The 19,914-nt window shown below is 48.4% G+C and overlaps 1 protein-coding gene across 1 annotated transcript in view; it reads left to right on the top strand.

Moving 5' to 3' along the window:
- The window catches only part of pwp2h (PWP2 small subunit processome component), a gene marked incomplete at its 5' end in the record, with an annotated part of 41,988 nt that extends 24,550 nt beyond the window's left edge, over positions 1 to 17,438 (top strand). The window contains 3 exons of the mRNA XM_038801250.1: positions 115 to 265; positions 14,844 to 14,918; positions 16,846 to 17,438. Coding sequence (XP_038657178.1) covers positions 115 to 265; positions 14,844 to 14,918; positions 16,846 to 17,077 — 458 coding nt within the window. The remainder of the gene's footprint in view (positions 1 to 114; positions 266 to 14,843; positions 14,919 to 16,845) is intronic.
- Between the last annotated feature and the right edge of the window lie 2,476 nt (positions 17,439 to 19,914).

Consider the following 19,914-nt stretch of genomic DNA (forward strand, 5'->3'; position numbering starts at 1 on the left):
CCTCTCTGTGACTCTCTCTCTCTCTATCTCTGTCTCGCTTCTCTGCTGCCTCTTCCAGTTAATGTGTGTTAGTCACTGCCGTGATCCTTAGGGCACTATCTCTTTCTGTTCCAGTTGATATTGTGTGCTCCACCCTTCCCCTGTTGTACGTGGAGAAGCTTCTGCAGTTTGTGGCCTCAGCTCTGGAGACCTCGAAGCACCTGGAATTCTACCTGACCTGGGCCCAGCGGTTACTCACCCTGCATGGGCAGCAGCTGAAATCCAGGTCAGTAACCCACTGACTGGTCCTGGGGGGTGACTGGCTGGCTGGGACTGAGGGTGGGGGGGGGCACGGGAACTGGCTGGTACTGGGGGGGGGCACGGGAACTGGCTGGTACTGGGGGGGGCACGGGAACTGGCTGGCTGGTACTGGGGGGGGCACGGGGACTGGCTAGTACTGGGGGGGGGGCACGGGAACTGGCTGGCTAGTACTGGGGGGGGGCACGGGAACTGGCTGGCTAGTACTGGGGGGGGGGCACGGGGACTGGCTGGTACTGGGGGGGGCACGGGGACTGGCTGGCTGGTACTGGGGGGGGCACGGGGACTGGCTGGCTGGTACTGGGGGGGCACGGGAACTGGCTGGCTAGTACTGGGGGGGGGCACGGGAACTGGCTGGCTAGTACTGGGGGGGGCACGGGAACTGGCTGGCTGGTACTGGGGGGGGGCACGGGGACTGGCTGGCTGGCTGGTACTGGGGGGGGCACGGGAACTGGCTGGCTAGTACTGGGGGGGGGCACGGGAACTGGCTGGCTAGTACTGGGGGGGGCACGGGAACTGGCTGGCTAGTACTGGGGGGGCACGGGGACTGGCTGGTACTGGGGGGGGCACGGGGACTGGCTGGCTAGTACTGGGGGGGGTCACGGGGACTGGCTGGTACTGGGGGGGGGGCACGGGGACTGGCTGGCTAGTACTGGGGGGGGGCACGGGAACTGGCTAGTACTGGGGGGGGCACGGGAACTGGCTGGCTAGTACTGGGGGGGGCACGGGGACTGGCTGGCTGGTACTGGGGGGGGCACGGGAACTGGCTGGCTAGTACTGGGGGGGGCACGGGGACTGGCTGGCTAGTACTGGGGGGGGGGGCACGGGAACTGGCTGGCTAGTACTGGGGGGGGCACGGGGACTGGCTGGTACTGGGGGGGGCACGGGGACTGGCTGGCTAGTACTGGGGGGGGCACGGGGACTGGCTGGTACTGGGGGGGGGGCACGGGGACTGGCTGGCTAGTACTGGGGGGGGGCACGGTAACTGGCTGGCTAGTACTGGGGGGGGCACGGGGACTGGCTGGTACTGGGGGGGGGCACGGGGACTGGCTGGTACTGGGGGGGGGGGGCACGGGGACTGGCTGGCTGGGACCGGGGGGGGCACGGTGGATGGCTGTCTGGTACTGGGGGGGGCGGATACGGGGCCTGGCTGGTACTTTGGGGGGGGGGGGGGGGGGGGGGGGATACGGGGACTGACTGGCTGGTACTGGGGGGGGGCGGCACGGGGACTGGCTGGTACTGGGGGGGGGGGGGGCGGATACGGGGCCTGGTTGGCTGGGACCTGGGGGGGGATACGGGCCTGGCTGGCTGGTTCAGAGGGTTACTGGCTCTGGTATTTGGGGGGGGGGAACTGACTCACTGGTAATGGGGTGGGGGGGGGGGCTGGCTGACTGGTACTGGAATGGGGAGGGGACTGTGTAGATAAGGGAAATGCATTTGACGTAGTCTACTTGGACGTCAGCAAGGCTTTTGATAAAGTTCCACATGGGAGACGGACAGTGAAGGTAAGAGCCCAGGGGATCCAAGGAAATTTGGCAAATTGGATCCCGAATTGGCTGAGTGGCAGGAAGCAGAGGGGGATGGGCGAGGGCTGTTTTCCTGACTGGAAGCCTGTGTCCAGTGGGGAACCTATAAGGAAAAATTGAAGACCAGGAAAATCGGTCGTGGTGCCAACATCTGTTTATATTCGGCTTGTCGGAGGGAACTGAGGCAGGGAACACCCAGACTTCATCATGGCCCAGATACTGGGAAATCTGCTGGGGAGAGACAGCTTCTCTGAGCTGTCAGAGATACACCGTGCCCAACAGTCCCTCTGGGAAAGCCCAGGGCCAATGAGCAGCGAGGGCCATAATCGGCAAGCTGCACCGATACCAAGACCAGGAAAGAATGCTGTGCTGGGCCAGTCACACAAACTCCTACAACTGGGAAGGACATCTGATCAGGATATACCAGGATCACTGGGGCAGACCTGGCCAAGCACCGGGAGGAACGTAATAGAACAAAGGAACCCTGGACGAAAGCAGGATGAAGTTCAGGATGCTATACCCAGAGAAACCTCACTGTCCCTGCGGACAAATTCTTCCAAGAACGCAGGCTGGGAGGCGGCAGCAGAGTCAATGATAAGGCCGTTAGCCTGAAGGACTGAATCTTAAAAAGACTGCGTGGGACTTACTGCCACAATCTGAATGTGGGAGCGAAACCATAAAGGTGATGGGGAAGGCAGCAGAGCGCAGGAGAGGGTGAGGAGGAGGAAGAGGGAGAAGATGGAGAGCGGGCGAAGGAGAGGTTTAGGCCGAGCCCAAGAGGGGGGGCACCACACTAGTGGGAAAGCTAGTGGTACGAGTGAGGGGGGGGCACACATCTGCCACTGTGAAAAGAGCACCTGGCGACAGGGGGAGGGGTAGTTAGGTGGGGTGAAGCGGGGAGGGCAACAAGAGGGATAGGGGAGGGGGAACAGAGGGTTGGGGGGGGTCTAGGCTGGCTACAACCAATTGCACATGGCAACAAGGAACAAGAAGGTGCCGCAAACAACCACTTTGGAGGGTCCCCAAATAAAGTGGGCCCCCAGAGCGCAGGGACTCAGCCACATGGCGTGCACACAGTTTGCGACCATGTTGGGCAGTCTCTGGACAAAGGGGGCCCCCAGAGTGCAGGGACTCTGTATGGTTGTTCCCGCAAGAGTTTGGGTGGGGGGGGGGGGGCAGGCCAGGCCAGGGAACACCCCCCCCCCCCCCCCCCCCCCATCCGAATAATCAGCTGGAATGTCAAAGGACTTAACAGTCCAGTGAAAGGGGGGGGGGCGGGAGGGAGGGTGTGGCCAGCACTCCATCCCCGTGGTAACTGCACTCCGGACATGGAACCATCTAAAGCAACACTTCAGCATGTTCACCAGGGCCCATCTGTAACAACCACAGGTTGATGCCAGCCACAATGAACGCCACCTTTAGAAGGTGGAGACAGGACTTTGGGACGTTGACAGTTAGTGACTTTGATGATAGACGAGCGATGCAAGAAGAACTGACAGAGAGGCTTCAACTACCCGAAGGAAACAAACTAGGGCACATACAGATCACAAACCTCCTCCGGAACCTCCGATGTATCCATGGTCGGGGGCATACTCACTGTTGGACTCGGGTGACTTAGAGAGGGGAAACTGCGGGGGCCTGTATGGCGACTGTTGGAGGATGCTCTCTCCACGCCAGATGAGAAATGGAAAAATGGGAGAAAGAAGTAGGGTGGGGACTCTGGATTGAAGCACTGAACGGGAAAACCCCCCACCTCCACCTCCACAACTAATACAGTTAACGGTGGACACAGAGCGCCTGACCACAACCTGAATGAACAGATTCTTCCCGGAGATGGAGGACAAAATGAACGGTGCCAGGGCGGCCCGGCCAACCACACCCACATGTTCTGGGCCTGCCCAAGTCTTGTCGGGTTCTGGGCAACCTTCTTTGAGGGAATGCCCAAGGTTGTGGGGGGAGAGTAGAGCCATGCCCAAAAGCAGTGGTTTTCGGGTTCTCGTACTGGTCAGAACTCTTCATGGGGAAGATGCCCGAGCCTTTGCCTCCCTCATCACTCGGTTGGCGATCAGCAGCACCACCCAAAGCTGCAGCCTGGTTGGCCGACCTGTCGGGATTTCTGACCTGTCGGAATTCCTCCAACTGGAGAAGATAAAATTCACCATCCGTGGGTCGGAAGAGGGCCCCCAACTTGTGTCAGACTTGTTCGTAGCCAGCTGCCCAATAGAGGTAGGGGGTGGAGGGGGGAGGCACAGACACACCACAGAAACGTAAAGGAAAGAGGGGGAGGAGGGGGAGGGGGAGGGAGGGGGAGGGGGAGGGAGGGGGAGGGGGAGGGAGGGGGAGGGGGAGGGAGGGGGAGGGGGAGGGAGGGGGAGGGGGAGGGGGGGAGGGGGAGGGGGATGGGGGTGGGGGAGGGAGGGGGATGGGGTGGGGGAGGGAGGGGGATGGGGGTGGGGAGGGAGGGATGGGGGTGGGGGAGGGAGGGGGATGGGGGAGGGAGGCGGGGGTGCGGAGAGGAGGGTGAGAGGGACAGAAACCGGCGAGGCAGACGTTAGACGGCAAAGCCAAAAACAAATGCAAAGGGTGGCAGATCACACAGCTGTATATATATCACACAGCTGTATATATCACACAGCTGTATATATATCACACAGCTGTATATATATCACACAGCTGTATATATATCACACAGCTGTATATATATCACACGGCTGTATATATCACACGGCTGTATATATCACACAGCTGTATATATCACACAGCTGTATATATATCACACAGCTGTATATATCACACGGCTGTATATATCACACAGCTGTATATATCACACAGCTGTATATATCACACGGCTGTATATATCACACGGCTGTATATCACACGGCTGTATATATCACACAGCTGTATATATATCACACGGCTGTATATATCACACGGCTGTATATATCACACGGCTGTATATATCACACAGCTGTGTATATATCACACAGCTGTATATATATCACACAGTTGTATATATATCACACAGCTGTATATATCACACGGCTGTATATATCACACGGCTGTATATATCACACGGCTGTATATATCACACGGCTGTATATATCACACAGCTGTATATATATCACACGGCTGTATATATATCACACAGCTGTATATATCACACGGCTGTATATATCACACAGCTGTATATATCACACAGCTGTATATATATCACACGGCTGTATATATCACACAGCTGTATATATATCACACGGCTGTATATATATCACACGGCTGTATATATATCACACGGCTGTATATATATCACACGGCTGTGTATATATCACACGGCTGTGTATATATCACACGGCTGTGTATATATCACACGGCTGTATATATATCACACGGCTGTATATATATCACACGGCTGTATATATATCACACGGCTGTATATATATCACACGGCTGTATATATATCACACGGCTGTATATATATCACACGGCTGTATATATATCACACGGCTGTATATATATCACACGGCTGTATATATATCACACGGCTGTATAGATATAGAGAAAATATAGAGAAATACAGCACAGAACAGGCCCTTTGGCCCACGATGTTGCGCCGAACTTTTGTCCTAGGTTAATCATAGAATTTTGGACAATTTTTCATGGCCAATCCACCCAACCTGCACATCTTTGGACTGTGGGAGGAAACCGGAGTACCCGGAGGAAACCCACGCAGTCACGGGGAGGATGTGCAGACTCCACACAGACAGTGACCCAAGTCGAAATCGAACTTGGGACCCTGGTGCTGTGAAGCAATTGTGCTATCCACAATGCTACCGTGCTGCCCTTAAGAAGTTAACCTACACTCCCTTATTCTACCCTAATCCAAGTACCTATCCAATAGCCGCTTGAAGGTCCATAAATTTTCCGACTCAACTACTACCACAGGCAGTGCATTCCATGCCCCCACTACTCTCTGGGTAAAGAACCTATCTCTGACATCCCCTCTATATCTTCCACCATTTATCTTAAATTTATGTCCCCTTGTAATGGTGTGTTCCACCCGGGGAAAAAGTCTCTGACTGTCTACTCTATCTATTCCCCTGATCATCTTATAAACCTCTATCAAGTCGCCCCTCATCCTTCTCCGTTCTAATGAGAAAAGGCCTAGCACCCTCAACCTTTCCTCGTATGACCTACTCTCCATTCCAGGCAACATCCTGGTAAATCTCCTTTGCACCTTTTCCAAAGCTTCCACATCCTTCCTAAAATGAGGTGACCAGAACTGCACACAGTACTCCAAATGTGGCCTGACCAAGGTTTTGTACAGCTGCATCATCACCTCACGGCTCTTAAATTCAATCCCTCTGCTAATGAACGCTAGCACACCATAGGCCTTATTCACAGCTCTATCCACTTGAGTGGCAACTTTCAAAGAACTATGAACATAGACCCCAAGATCTCTCTGCTCCTCCACATTGCCAAGAACCCTACCGTTAACCCTGTATTCCGCATTCATATTTGTCCTTCCAAAATGGACAACCTCACACTTGTCAGGGTTAAACTCCATCTGCCACTTCTCAGCCCAGCTCTGCATTCTATCTATGTCTCTTTGAAGCCGACAACAGCCCTCCTCACTATCCACAACTCCACCAATCTTCGTATCATCTGCAAATTTACTGACCCACCCTTCAACTCCCTCATCCAAGTCGTTAATGAAAATCACAAACAGCAGAGGACCCAGAACTGATCCCTGCGGTACGCCACTGATAACTGGGCTCCAGGCTGAATATTTGCCATCCACCACAACTCTCTGTCTTCTATCGGTTAGCCAGTTTGTTATCCAACTGGCCAAATTTCCCACTATCCCATGCCTCCTTACTTTCTGCATAAGCCTACCATGGGGAACCTTATCAAATGCCTTACTAAAATCCATGTACACTACATCCACTGCGTTACCTTCATCCACATGCTTGGTCACCTCCTCAAAGAATTCAATAAGACTTGTAAGGCAAGACCTACCCCTCACAAATCCGTGCTGACTATCCCTAATCAAGCAATGCCTTTCCAGGTGCTCAGAAATCCTATCCCTCAGTACCCTTTCCATTACTTTGCCTACCACCGAAGTAAGACTAACTAGCCTGTAATTCCCAGGGTTATCCCTATTCCCTTTTTTGAACAGGGGCACGACATTCGCCACTCTCCAATCCTCTGGTACCACCCCTGTTGACAGCGAGGACGAAAAGATCATTGCCAACGGCTCTGCAATTTCATTTCTTGCTTCCCATAGAATCCTTGGATATATCCCGTCAGGCCCGGGGGACTTGTCTATCCTCAAGTTTTTCAAAACGCGCAACACATCTTCCTTCCTGACAAGTATCTCCTCAAGCTTATCAGTCTGCTTCACGCTGTCCTCTCCAACAATATGGCCCCTCTCGTTTGTAAATACTGAAGAAAAATACTTGTTCAAGACCTCTCCTATCTCTTCAGACTCAATACACAATCTCCCGCTGCTGTCCTTAATCGGACCTACCCTCGCTCTAGTCATTCTCATATTTCTCACATATGTGTAAAAGGCCTTGGGGTTTTCCTTGATCCTACCCGCCAAAGATTTTTCATGCCCTCTCTTAGCTCTCCTAATCCCTTTCTTCAGTTCCCTCCTGGTTATCTTGTATCCCTCCAGCGCCCTGTCTGAACCTTGTTTCTTCAGCCTTACATAAGTCTCCTTCTTCCTCTTAACAAGACATTCAACCTCTCTTGTCAACCATGGTTCCCTCACTCGACCATCTCTTCCCTGCCTGACAGGGACATACATATCAAAGACACGCAGTACCTGTTCCTTGAACAAGTTCCACATTTCACTTGTGTCCTTCCCTGACAGCCTATGTTCCCAACTTCTGCACTTCAATTCTTGTCTGACAGCATTGTATTTACCCTTCCCCCAATTATAAACCTTGCCCTGTTGCTCGCACCTATCCCTCTCCATTACTAAAGTGAAAGTCACAGAATTGTGGTCACTACCTCCAAAATGCTCCCCCACGAACAAATCTATCACCTGCCCTGGTTCATTACCAAGTACTAAATCCAATATGGCCTCCCCTCTGGTCGGACAATCTACATACTGTGTTAGAAAAGCTTCCTGGACACACTGCACAAACACTACCCCATCCAAACTATTTGATCTAAAGAGTTTCCACTCAATGTTTGGGAAGTTGAAGTTGCCCATGACGACTACCCTGTGACTTCTGCACCTTTCCAAAATCTGTTTCCCAATCTGTTCCTCCACATCTCTGCTGCTATTGGGGGGCCTATAGAAAACTCCCAACAAGGTGACTGCTCCTTTCCTATTTCTAACTTCAACCCATATTACCTCAGTAGGCACATCCCCCTCGAACTGCCTTTCTGCAGCTGTTATACTATCTCTAATTAACAATGCCACCCCCCCCACCTCTTTTACCATCCTCCCTAATCTTGTTGAAACATCTATAACCAGGGACCTCCAACAACCATTTCTGCCTCTCTTCTAACCAAGTTTCTGTGATGGCCACCACATCGTAGTCCCAAGTACAGATCCATGCCTTAAGTTCACCCACCTTATTCCTGATGCTTCTTGCATTAAAGTATACACACTTCAACCCATCTCCTTGCCTGCAAGTACTCTCCTTTGTCATTGTTACCTTCCCCACTGCATCACTATGTGCTTTGGCGTCCTGACTATCGTCTACCTTAGTTGCTGGACTACAGATCCGGTTCCCATTCCCCTGCCAAATTAGTTTAAACCCTCCCGAAGAGTACCTGAAGCCCTCCCTCCTACACCATTCCTGCAGCCACGTGTTCAACTGCACTCTCTCCCTATTCCTAGCCTCGCTATCACGTGGCACCGGCAACAAACCAGAGATGACAACTCTGTCTGTCCTGGCCTTTAATTTCCAGCCTAACTCCCTAAACTTGTTTATTACCTCCACACCCTTTTTCCTACCTACATCGTTGGTACCAATGTGCACCACGACTTCTGGCTGCTCACCCTCCCCCTTCAGGATCCTGAAGACACGATCAGAGACATCCCTGGCCCTGGCACCCGGGAGGCAACAAACCTTTCGGGAGTCTCGCTCGCGACCACAGAATCTCCTATCTATTCCCCTAACCATTGAATCTCCTATTACTATTGCTTTTCTATGCTCCCCCCTTCCCTTCTGAGCCCCAGAGCCAGACTCAGTGCCAGAGACCTGGCCGCTGGGGCCTTCCCCCGGTAGGTCATCCCCCCCAACAGCATCCAAAACGGTATACTTGTTTTGAAGGGGAACGGCCACGAGGGATCCCTGCACTGTCTGCCTGTTAGTTTTCTTTCCCCTGACTGTAACCCAGCTACTCTTGTCCAGTACCTTTGGTGTGGCTACCTCCCTGTAACTCTTCTCTATAACCCCCTCTGCCTCCCGGATGATCCGAAGTTCATCCAGCTCCAGCTCCAGTACCTTAACACGGTCTCTGAGGAGCTGGAGTTGGGTGCACTTCCCGCAGGTATAGTCAGCGGGGACACCAGTGGTATCCCTCACCACCCACATCCTACAGGAGGAGCATGCAACTGCCCTAGCCTCCATCCCCTCTTACTTTACAAAATTTGCTGCCCCGTGGACCAACTGGACCTCCGCCCTCCGACTCTACTTCCAGTCAGCTGTACTCTAAACTCCTGGCTCCCTTCACGCTCTTTGATAAATATAGGAAATGAAATGTAAGGAACACCTTACTCCCTCCTCACCTAACTCCCTCAGTCACCAAACTCTCACTGTAGCACTCAAATGCCACAAGCTCAGCACTCAGTGCAAACTGTATATATATCACACGGCTGTATATATATCACACGGCTGTGTATATATCACACAGCTGTATATATATCACACACCTGTGTATATATATCACACGGCTGTATATATCACACAGCTGTATATATATCACACAGCTGTATATATATCACACAGCTGTATATATATCACACAGCTGTATATATATCACACAGCTGTATATATATATCACACAGCTGTATATATATCACACGGCTGTATATATATCACACGGCTGTATATATCACACAGCTGTATATATATCACACAGCTGTATATATATCACACAGCTGTATATATATCACACGGCTGTATATATATCACACAGCTGTATATATATCACACGGCTGTATATATATCACACAGCTGTATATATATCACACGGCTGTATATATATCACACGGCTGTATATATCACACAGCTGTATATATCACACAGCTGTATATATCACACAGCTGTATATATATCACACAGCTGTATATATATCACACGGCTGTATATATCACACAGCTGTATATATATCACACGGCTGTATATATCACACGGCTGTATATATCACACAGCTGTATATATCACACAGCTGTATATATATCACACGGCTGTGTATATATCACACAGCTGTATATATATCACACAGCTGTATATATCACACAGCTGTATATATCACACGGCTGTGTATATATCACACAGCTGTATATATATCACACGGCTGTATATATATCACACGGCTGTGTATATATCACACAGCTGTGTATATATCACACAGCTGTATATATCACACGGCTGTATATATATCACACAGCTGTATATATATCACACAGCTGTATATATCACACGGCTGTGTATATATCACACGGCTGTATATATATCACACGGCTGTATATATATCACACGGCTGTGTATATATCACACGGCTGTGTATATATCACACGGCTGTGTATATATATCACACGGCTGTGTATATATCACACGGCTGTATATATATCACACGGCTGTGTATATATATCACACGGCTGTGTATATATCACACGGCTGTGTATATATCACACGGCTGTGTATATATCACACGGCTGTGTATATATCACACAGCTGTGTATATATCACACGGCTGTGTATATATCACACGGCTGTGTATATATCACGGCTGTATATATATCACACGGCTGTATATATATCACACGGCTGTATATATATCACACGGCTGTATATATATCACACGGCTATATATATCACACGGCTGTATATATCACACACGGCTGTATATATCACACACGGCTGTATATATATCACACGGCTGTATATATATCACACGGCTGTATATATCACACAGCTGTATATATATCACACGGCTGTATATATATCACACGGCTGTATATATATCACACGGCTGTATATATCACACAGCTGTATATATATCACACGGCTGTATATATCACACGGCTGTATATATCACACAGCTGTATATATATCACACGGCTGTATATATCACACACGGCTGTATATATATCACACGGCTGTATATATCACACACGGCTGTATATATATCACACGGCTGTGTATATATCACACGGCTGTGTATATATCACGGCTGTATATATATCACACGGCTGTGTATATATCACGGCTGTATATATATCACACGGCTGTATATATATCACACGGCTGTATATATATCACACGGCTGTATATATAATCACACGGCTGTATATATATCACACGGCTGTATATATATCACACGGCTGTATATATATCACACGGCTGTGTATATATCACACGGCTGTGTATATATCACACGGCTGTGTATATATCACACGGCTGTGTATATATCACACGGCTGTATATATATCACACGGCTGTATATATATCACACGGCTGTGTATATATCACACGGCTGTGTATATATCACACGGCTGTGTATATATCACACGGCTGTGTATATATCACACGGCTGTATATATCACACAGCTGTATATATATCACGGCTGTATATATATCACGGCTGTATATATATCACACGTCTGTATATATATCACAGGGCTGTATATATATCACAGGGCTGTATATATATCACACGGCTGTATATATATCACACGGCTGTGTATATATCACACAGCTGTATATATATCACACGGCTGTGTATATATCACACGGCTGTGTATATATCACACGGCTGTGTATATATCACACGGCTGTATATATATCACACGGCTGTATATATATCACACGGCTGTATATATCACACGGCTGTATATATATCATACGGCTGTATATATATCACACGGCTGTATATATATCACACGGCTGTATATATATCACACGGCTGTGTATATATCACACGGCTGTGTATATATCACACGGCTGTATATATATCACACGGCTGTATATATATCACACGGCTGTATATATATCACACGGCTGTGTATATATCACACGGCTGTGTATATATCACACGGCTGTGTATATATCACACGGCTGTGTATATATCACACGGCTGTATATATATCACACGGCTGTATATATCACACAGCTGTATATATCACACAGCTGTATATATATCACACGGCTGTATATATCACACGGCTGTATATATTTCGCATGGCTGTATATATCACACACGGCTGTATATATCACAGCTGTATATATCACACAGCTGTATATATATCACACGGCTGTATATATATCACACGGCTGTATATATCACACACGGCTGTATATATCACAGCTGTATATATATCACACAGCTGTATATATATTACACAGCTGTATATCTATATCACACGGCTGTATATATCACACGGCTGTATATATTTCGCATGGCTGTATATATATCACACGGCTGTATATATACCACACGGCTGTATATATACCACACGGCTGTATATATCACGTGTCTCACTCCTGTCGGTGGAGGTGAGGGGGGATTAAACCCCCCCCCCCCCCCATCCCCAGATGAAAATTTGTTAAAATACAACTTGACAATTATAACCATGTACCATTAAACATGAAAATCAATAAAATAATTTATTAACAAAGAAAACTTAAACATACAAGGTTGCATTGACACGGTTAAAATTTAAACATTTCCCAGGAGATTTTTACTTGGCTAAACTCACACATACCCCTGTAGAGAACAGTCCTTAGAGATATTTAATCTATAAAACTGCAGTAATCCTGAGGAGGCACAGACCCCTGTTGCTATAGGGGAGGTATTTCACAGGGCTCCTCTCTCTCATTCCCACTGGACTGTGACAATCAAAAACGCTTTTTTCTGGTGCAAGCAGCCACTACTCTGGGCTGGCTGCGTTGCTTCATTTCACTTCTTTCACACTTCTGCCCCAGCGCAGCACTCTTTTCAGGGTCTTGTATGACCAAATCCCCAGCATAGCTTCTAACCCTTTCTCAAGGCAGCACAGTGGTTAGCACTGTTGCTTCACAGCACCAGGGACCTGGATTCAATTCCCGGCTTGGGTCACTGTGTGTACGGAGTCTGCACGTTCTCCCCGTGTGTGCGTGGGTTTCCTCCGGGTGCTCCGGTTTCCTCCCACAAGTCCCGAAAGACGTGCTGTAAGGTGAATTGGACATTCTGAATTCTCCCTCTGTGTACCCGAAGTGTAACTTCATTGCAATGTTAATGTAAGCCTACTTGTGACAATAAAGATTATTATTATAAATATATTTTTCCACTTTCATCTTTAAAATCATCTCTATGAACTTAGCGATCTTTAAAATATAAGTTTTTAAAATATTCTCCATTTTCCCCAACCTCAAATAAAACGTAACCTTCCCCAAGTTTACTTATGATCTTTCTTTCCCTTTGAAAGTTAACAACTGATATCCAAATCTTCACTTCAAATGCAAATTTCTACCCATTTTGTGTTTACTTGTAGCACATCTTAACTCTGTCATCTCTACTTCAAATGCCTGCTTTTACACCGAGCCCTTTGATGCTTTAAACCTTTCAGCCCAACTGTCTTCACTGTAACTACATTATTTATTTATTTTGTTTCTTTTTTCTTTTTTTTTCTTTTAAAATAAATTTAGAGTACCCAATTCATTTTTGCCAATTAAGGGGCAATTTAGCATGTTCAATCCAACTACTTTGCACATATTTGGGTTGTGGGGGTGAAACCCACACAAACACGGGGAGAATGTGCAAAATCCACACAGACAGTGGCCCAGAGCCGGGATCGAACCTGGGACCTTGGCGCCTTGAGACTGCAGTGCTACCAATGCGCCACCGTGCTGCCCTGTTTTAACTAAATTATGATGTGGAGATGCCGGCGGTGGACTGGGGTGGGCACAGTTAGACGTCTTACAACACCAGGTTAAAGTCCAACAGGTTTGTTTCGAATAACTAGCTTTCGGAGCACAGCTCCGGATTCACCTGAGGAAGGAGCTGTGCTCCGACAGCTAGTGATTCGAAACAAACCTGGTGTTGTAAGACTTCTTACTGTAACTAAATTAGTCACAAGCACACAGCCCCCACAATCATAGAACATAGAACATAGAACGATACAGCGCAGTACAGGCCCTTCGGCCCTCGATGTTGCACCGACATGGAAAAAATCTAAAGGCCATCTAACCTACACGATGCCCTTATCATCCATATGCTTATCCAATAAATTTTTAAATGCCCTCAATGTTGGCGAGTTCACTACTGTTGCAGGTAGGGCATTCCACGGCCTCACCACTCTTTGCGTAAAAAACCCACCTCTGACCTCTGTCCTATATCTATTACCCCTCAATTTAAGGCTATGTCCCCTCGTGCTAGCCACCTCCATCCGCGGGAGAAGGCTCTCGCTGTCCACCCTATCTAACCCTCTGATCATTTTGTATGCCTCTATTAAGTCACCTCTTAACCTTCTTCTCTCTAACGAAAACAACCTCAAGTCCATCAGCCTTTCCTCATAAGATTTTCCCTCCATTCCAGGCAACTTCCTGGTAAATCTCCTCTGCACCCGTTCCAAAGCTTCATAGAACCCCACAGAAATATTGAAAAATAATGTTTTCTTCAGACTGGGATAGAACTTGGCAGCTCCCAACCACCAGACTTGCTGAAACCCCATTCACAGGTCACATCAACTAACTGTTGCGCACTGACTGCACACCAGATTTGGTGCTGTGCTATTTCTGGATCCTACTTGTTCTACATTCAGCACAGTGATGATTAATTTGGAGTTTGTTTTCACAGGTCTGTGGCCTTGCTGCCAATGATCCAGTCTCTGCAGAAGAGCATCCAACATCACTTTGATGCAGTATCCAAACTGTAAGTCCATTGCCAATTCCAACTGAATCATTGATCAGTGCACACTGTACCTGTACCACATTGATCACTGCACACTGTAACCTGTACCACATTGATCACTGCACACTGTAACCTGTACCACATTGATCACTGCACACTGTAACCTGTACCACATTGATCAGTGCACACTGTAACCTGTACCACATTGCTCACTGCACATTGTAACCTGTACCACATTGATCAGTGCACACTGTAACCTGTACCACATTGGTCACTGCACACTGTAACCTGTACCACATTGATCACTGCACACTGTAACCTGTACCACATTGATCAGTGCACACTGTACCTGTACCACATTGATCAGTGCACACTGTAACCTGTACCACATTGATCACTGCGCACTGTAACCTGTACCACATTGATCACTGCACACTGTAACCTGTACCACATTGATCAGTGCACACTGTAACCTGTACCACATTGCTCACTGCACATTGTAACCTGTACCACATTGATCAGTGCCCACTGTAACCTGTACCACATTGATCACTGCACACTGTAACCTGTACCACATTGATCACTGCACACTGTAACCTGTACCACATTGGTCACTGCACACTGTAACCTGTACCACATTGATCACTGCACACTGTAACCTGTACCACATTGATCAGTGCACACTGTAACCTGTACCACATTGATCACTGTACACTGTAACCTGTACCACATTGATCACTGCACACTGTAACCTGTACCACATTGATCACTGCGCACTGTAACCTGTACCACATTGATCACTGCACACTGTAACCTGTACCACATTGATCACTGCACACTGTAACCTGTACCACATTGATCACTGCACCCTAACCTGTACCACATTGATCAGTGCACACTGTAACCTGTACCACATTGATCACTGCACACTGTAACCTGTACCACATTGATCACTGCACACTGTAACCTGTACCACATTGATCACTGCACACTGTAACCTGTACCACATTGATCATTGTGAGAGAGTGTTTACTTGTGTCACATTTGCTTCTTGTTTTTCATCTTTCCCCTAATGGGCACAGTAACTTGGGGGGGGGGGGGGGGGGGGGGGGGGGAGATTAACCAGCTCTGTAAACTGGGCTGAAAAATGGAAGAGGTAAGGGACATTTTTCTTCAGTCAAATTGTGGGATCTTCAAAGGGATGTTTGAGACGCCGGAGTGATTTGGGTTGTTTAAAGACCGTTTTACTCAGTGCTTTGGGGACAGGTTATGGTGTGGGTGGGGGGGGGGGGGGGGGGGTGATTAGGGGAGCTATGATTGAGGTTGAGTGATCCTCGGCTATGTCAGGATTTAATTCTCAGGGTGATGATGTTCAGGTTGTTAGTAACAGCACCGGTTACTGTTTGCATCTGGCGGCTGTGACTTTCAGATATGTGTAAAGAGCTGTCCACTGTGAATTGCACCTTCACTCTTTGCACTGAAGAGAAATTTGTATTTGACTAATAAAGGCTACAAAAGTTAAAATGAAAAGTGCTAAGATGAACTACGAAAGGAACACAGCAGGAAACATAAACATGGTACCAAGAGCTGCTTTAATTATGTAAAGAGGAAGAGAATAGCTAAATGAATTGTTGGCCCTTTGAGGAGGACACTGGTGAGACCAGAAATGTGCAGGTGTGGTGGATTGGCCATGATCAGTGTGCGCGGTTATGGGGATACGGTGGAGCATTGGGCATAGGTTGGGTGCGAGAAAGATTGGTGCAAACTTGATGGGCTGAATGGCCTCCTGCATTGTGGGGATTCTGTAGTCCAGGAGACAGACGGGACTTCAGTTTCACGTATCTGCTGAAAATGGCACCTCCGACAGTGCAGCCCCATCTCCTTTAATTTACAGACCATTTCAGTCTGGATTTGTACTGACATTGATTCTTCGTTTTGTGCACTGCAGATGTGACTGGAATCGTTACAATATACAGTATGCTCTCGCATTGTCCAAACAGCGAGGAATGAAGCGCCCAGCAGAGATGGCCGACAGCGACCGAGACAGCGACCGAGACAGCGACAGAGAGAGCGACAGAGACAGTGACCGAGACAGCGACAGGGACATCGACAGAGAGAGCGACAGAGAGAACGATGGCTGTGAACAGGCCACAGAGCAACTGATGGATTCAGGTCACTGAGAGCTGACCATCCTCAGAGTGGAGGCATTTGCTGCCTGTCCTCCAGAAACATATCCTAACAATTACAACATATTCTCCCATCCAGCAGTTCCTACAGAAGGACAGTGGAAATGGTGGTTACACATCGATGTGGAATATACACAGGGTGGGGTAAGGAATGAAAACAACACAATTAATGGGAATATGATCCTAATCGAGAACTTTGAGGTCAATGCAGGAACATTATTGAACTCCGTGCTGTACCTATCCTGGGACTGTTAAATGGAGATAGTGACGAGAGAGCTTTACTCTGTATCTAACCCCGTGCTGTACCTGTCCTGGGAGTGTTAAATGGGGATAGTGATGAGAGAGCTTTACTCTGTATCTAACCCCGTGCTTTACCTGTCCTGGGAGTGTTTGATGGGGACAGTGTAGAGGGAGCTTTACTCTGTATCTAACCCTGTGCTGTACCTGTCCTGGGAGTGTTTGATGGGGACAGTGTGGAGGGAGCTTTACTCTGTATCTAACCCCGTGCTTTACCTGTCCTGGGAGTGTTAAATGGGGATAGTGATGAGAGAGCTTTACTCTGTATCTAACCCCGTGCTTTACCTGTCCTGGGAGTGTTTGATGGGGACAGTGTAGAGGGAGCTTTACTCTGTATCTAACCCCGTGCTTTACCTGTCCTGGGAGTGTTTGATGGGGACAGTGTAGAGGGAGCTTTACTCTGTATCTAACCCCGTGCTGTACCTGTCCTGGGAGTGTTTGATGGGGACAGTGTAGAGGGAGGTTTACTCTGTATCTAACCCCGTGCTTTACCTGTCCTGGGAGTGTTTGATGGGGACAGTGTAGAGGGAGCTTTACTCAGTATCTAACCCCGTGCTGTACCTGTCCTGGGAGTGTTTGATGGGGACAGTGTAGAGGGAGCTTTACTCTGTATCTAACCCCGTGTTGTACCTGTCCTGGGAGTGTTTGATGGGGATAGTGTAGAGGGAGCTTTACTCTGTATCTAACCCCGTGCTGTACCTGTCCTGGGGGTGTTTGATGGGGACAGTGTAGAGGGAGCTTTATTCTGTATCTAACTCATGGTTAAAGGTGTTAATTTTGCCATTAGCTTTGTGAATGAGGACAGAATCTGACCAGCAATGCTTCTCGTTTCCCCTGTCACACACAAACTCTGAATGTAAATGCTGTATAATAAATTTTTATTGGAAATATGGTTATTTTTATTGACCAGATTACAAAATATTATCGATCTTGTGTAAATGTTTGCGGTTTTGCCCCATCTCTGCTCACCGTTTAATTCGGAGAGAATGTCCAAACTTGCTAGATGGAGGACGGGGCTGCCAAAACGTCCCTATTGAATTGTTGTGGTACAGAAGGAGGCCATTTGACCCATCGTGTCTACACAGACTGTCCGAATGAAGAACTCACCAGTGCTGTCCTCCTGCCTTCTCCCTGGAACCCTGCATATTCTTGCTTTTCAGATATCAGTCTAATTCCTTTGGAATGTTTCAATTGAACCGTTCTCCACCGTACTCTCGGGCAGCGAGCGAAAAAGACGAGGCTTCAACCAACATGATTCACTCCACGTGATATCAAGAAACAGCTGAAGGTGCTGGATACTGCAAAGGCCCTGGGCCCTGATAATATCCCGGCAATAGTACTGAAAACCTGTGCTCCAGAACTTGCTGCGCCCCTAGCCAAGCTGTTCCAGTGCAGCTACAACACTGGCATCTACCTGCCAATGTGGGAAATTGCCCAGGTGTGTCCTGTACACAATAAACAGGACAAATCCAACCCAGCCAGTTACCCCCCTATCAGTCTACTCTCCATCATCAGCATAGTGATGGGAGGAGTCATTAACAGTGCTGTCAAGCAACACTTACTCAGCAACGGCACACCAACTCAACCTTGTCCCTTGCCTGAGGTGTTGTGATCTCCGGTTAATCTGCCACCAGTCAGCTCTGCTCCTCAAAGGTGAAAGCAGCCTATGGTCATCTGGGACTCTGGCGACTTAACGTACTCGGCAATAACCTGCTCACGGAAGCTCAGTTTGGGTTCCGCCAGGGTCACTCAGCTCCTAACCTCGTTACAGCCTCGGTTCAAACATGGGCAAAAGAGCTGAATGCCAGAGGTGACTGCCCTTGGCATCAAAGCAGCATTTGACCGAGTGTGGCATCAAGGAGCCCCAGCGAAACGAGTCAATGGGAATCAGGGGGAAAACTCTCCGCTGGTTGGAGTCATACCCGGCACAAAGGAAGATGGTTGTGGTGGTTGGAGGTCAATCATCTCAGCTCCAGGACATCACTGCAGGAGTTCCTCAGGTTAGTGTCCTCGGCCCAACCACCTTCAGCTGCTTCATCAATGACCTTCCCTCCATCATAAGGTCAGGAGTGAGAATATTTGCTGATGACTTCACAATGTTCATTGGCGACTCCTCAGGTACCAAAACAGTCAGAGTCCAAATGAACCAACACCCAGTCAACATTCAAGTTTGGCCGGATAAGTTGCAAATAATATTTTTTTAAAAATTAATTTATGGGATATAGCGTTGCTAGTTAGACCACCATTTATTGTCCATCCCTAGTTGCCCTTCAGAAGGTGGTGGTGAGTTGTCTCCTGAACCGCTGCAGTCTGTGGTGCTAAGGGGAGCTGGTTTAGCACAGTGGGCTAAACAGCTGGCTTGTAATGCAGAACAATGCCTGCAGCGTGGGTTCAATTCCCATACCGGCCTCCCCGAACAGGTGCCGGAATGTGGCGACGAGGGGCTTTTCACAGTAACTTAATTGAGGCCTACTTGTGACAATAAGCGATTATTATTATTATCCCTGAGGTGTAGGTGCACCCACTGTGCAATT

The sequence above is a fragment of the Scyliorhinus canicula genome, chromosome 7, assembly GCF_902713615.1.
Source record: "Scyliorhinus canicula chromosome 7, sScyCan1.1, whole genome shotgun sequence".
Lineage (NCBI taxonomy): Eukaryota > Metazoa > Chordata > Chondrichthyes > Carcharhiniformes > Scyliorhinidae > Scyliorhinus > Scyliorhinus canicula.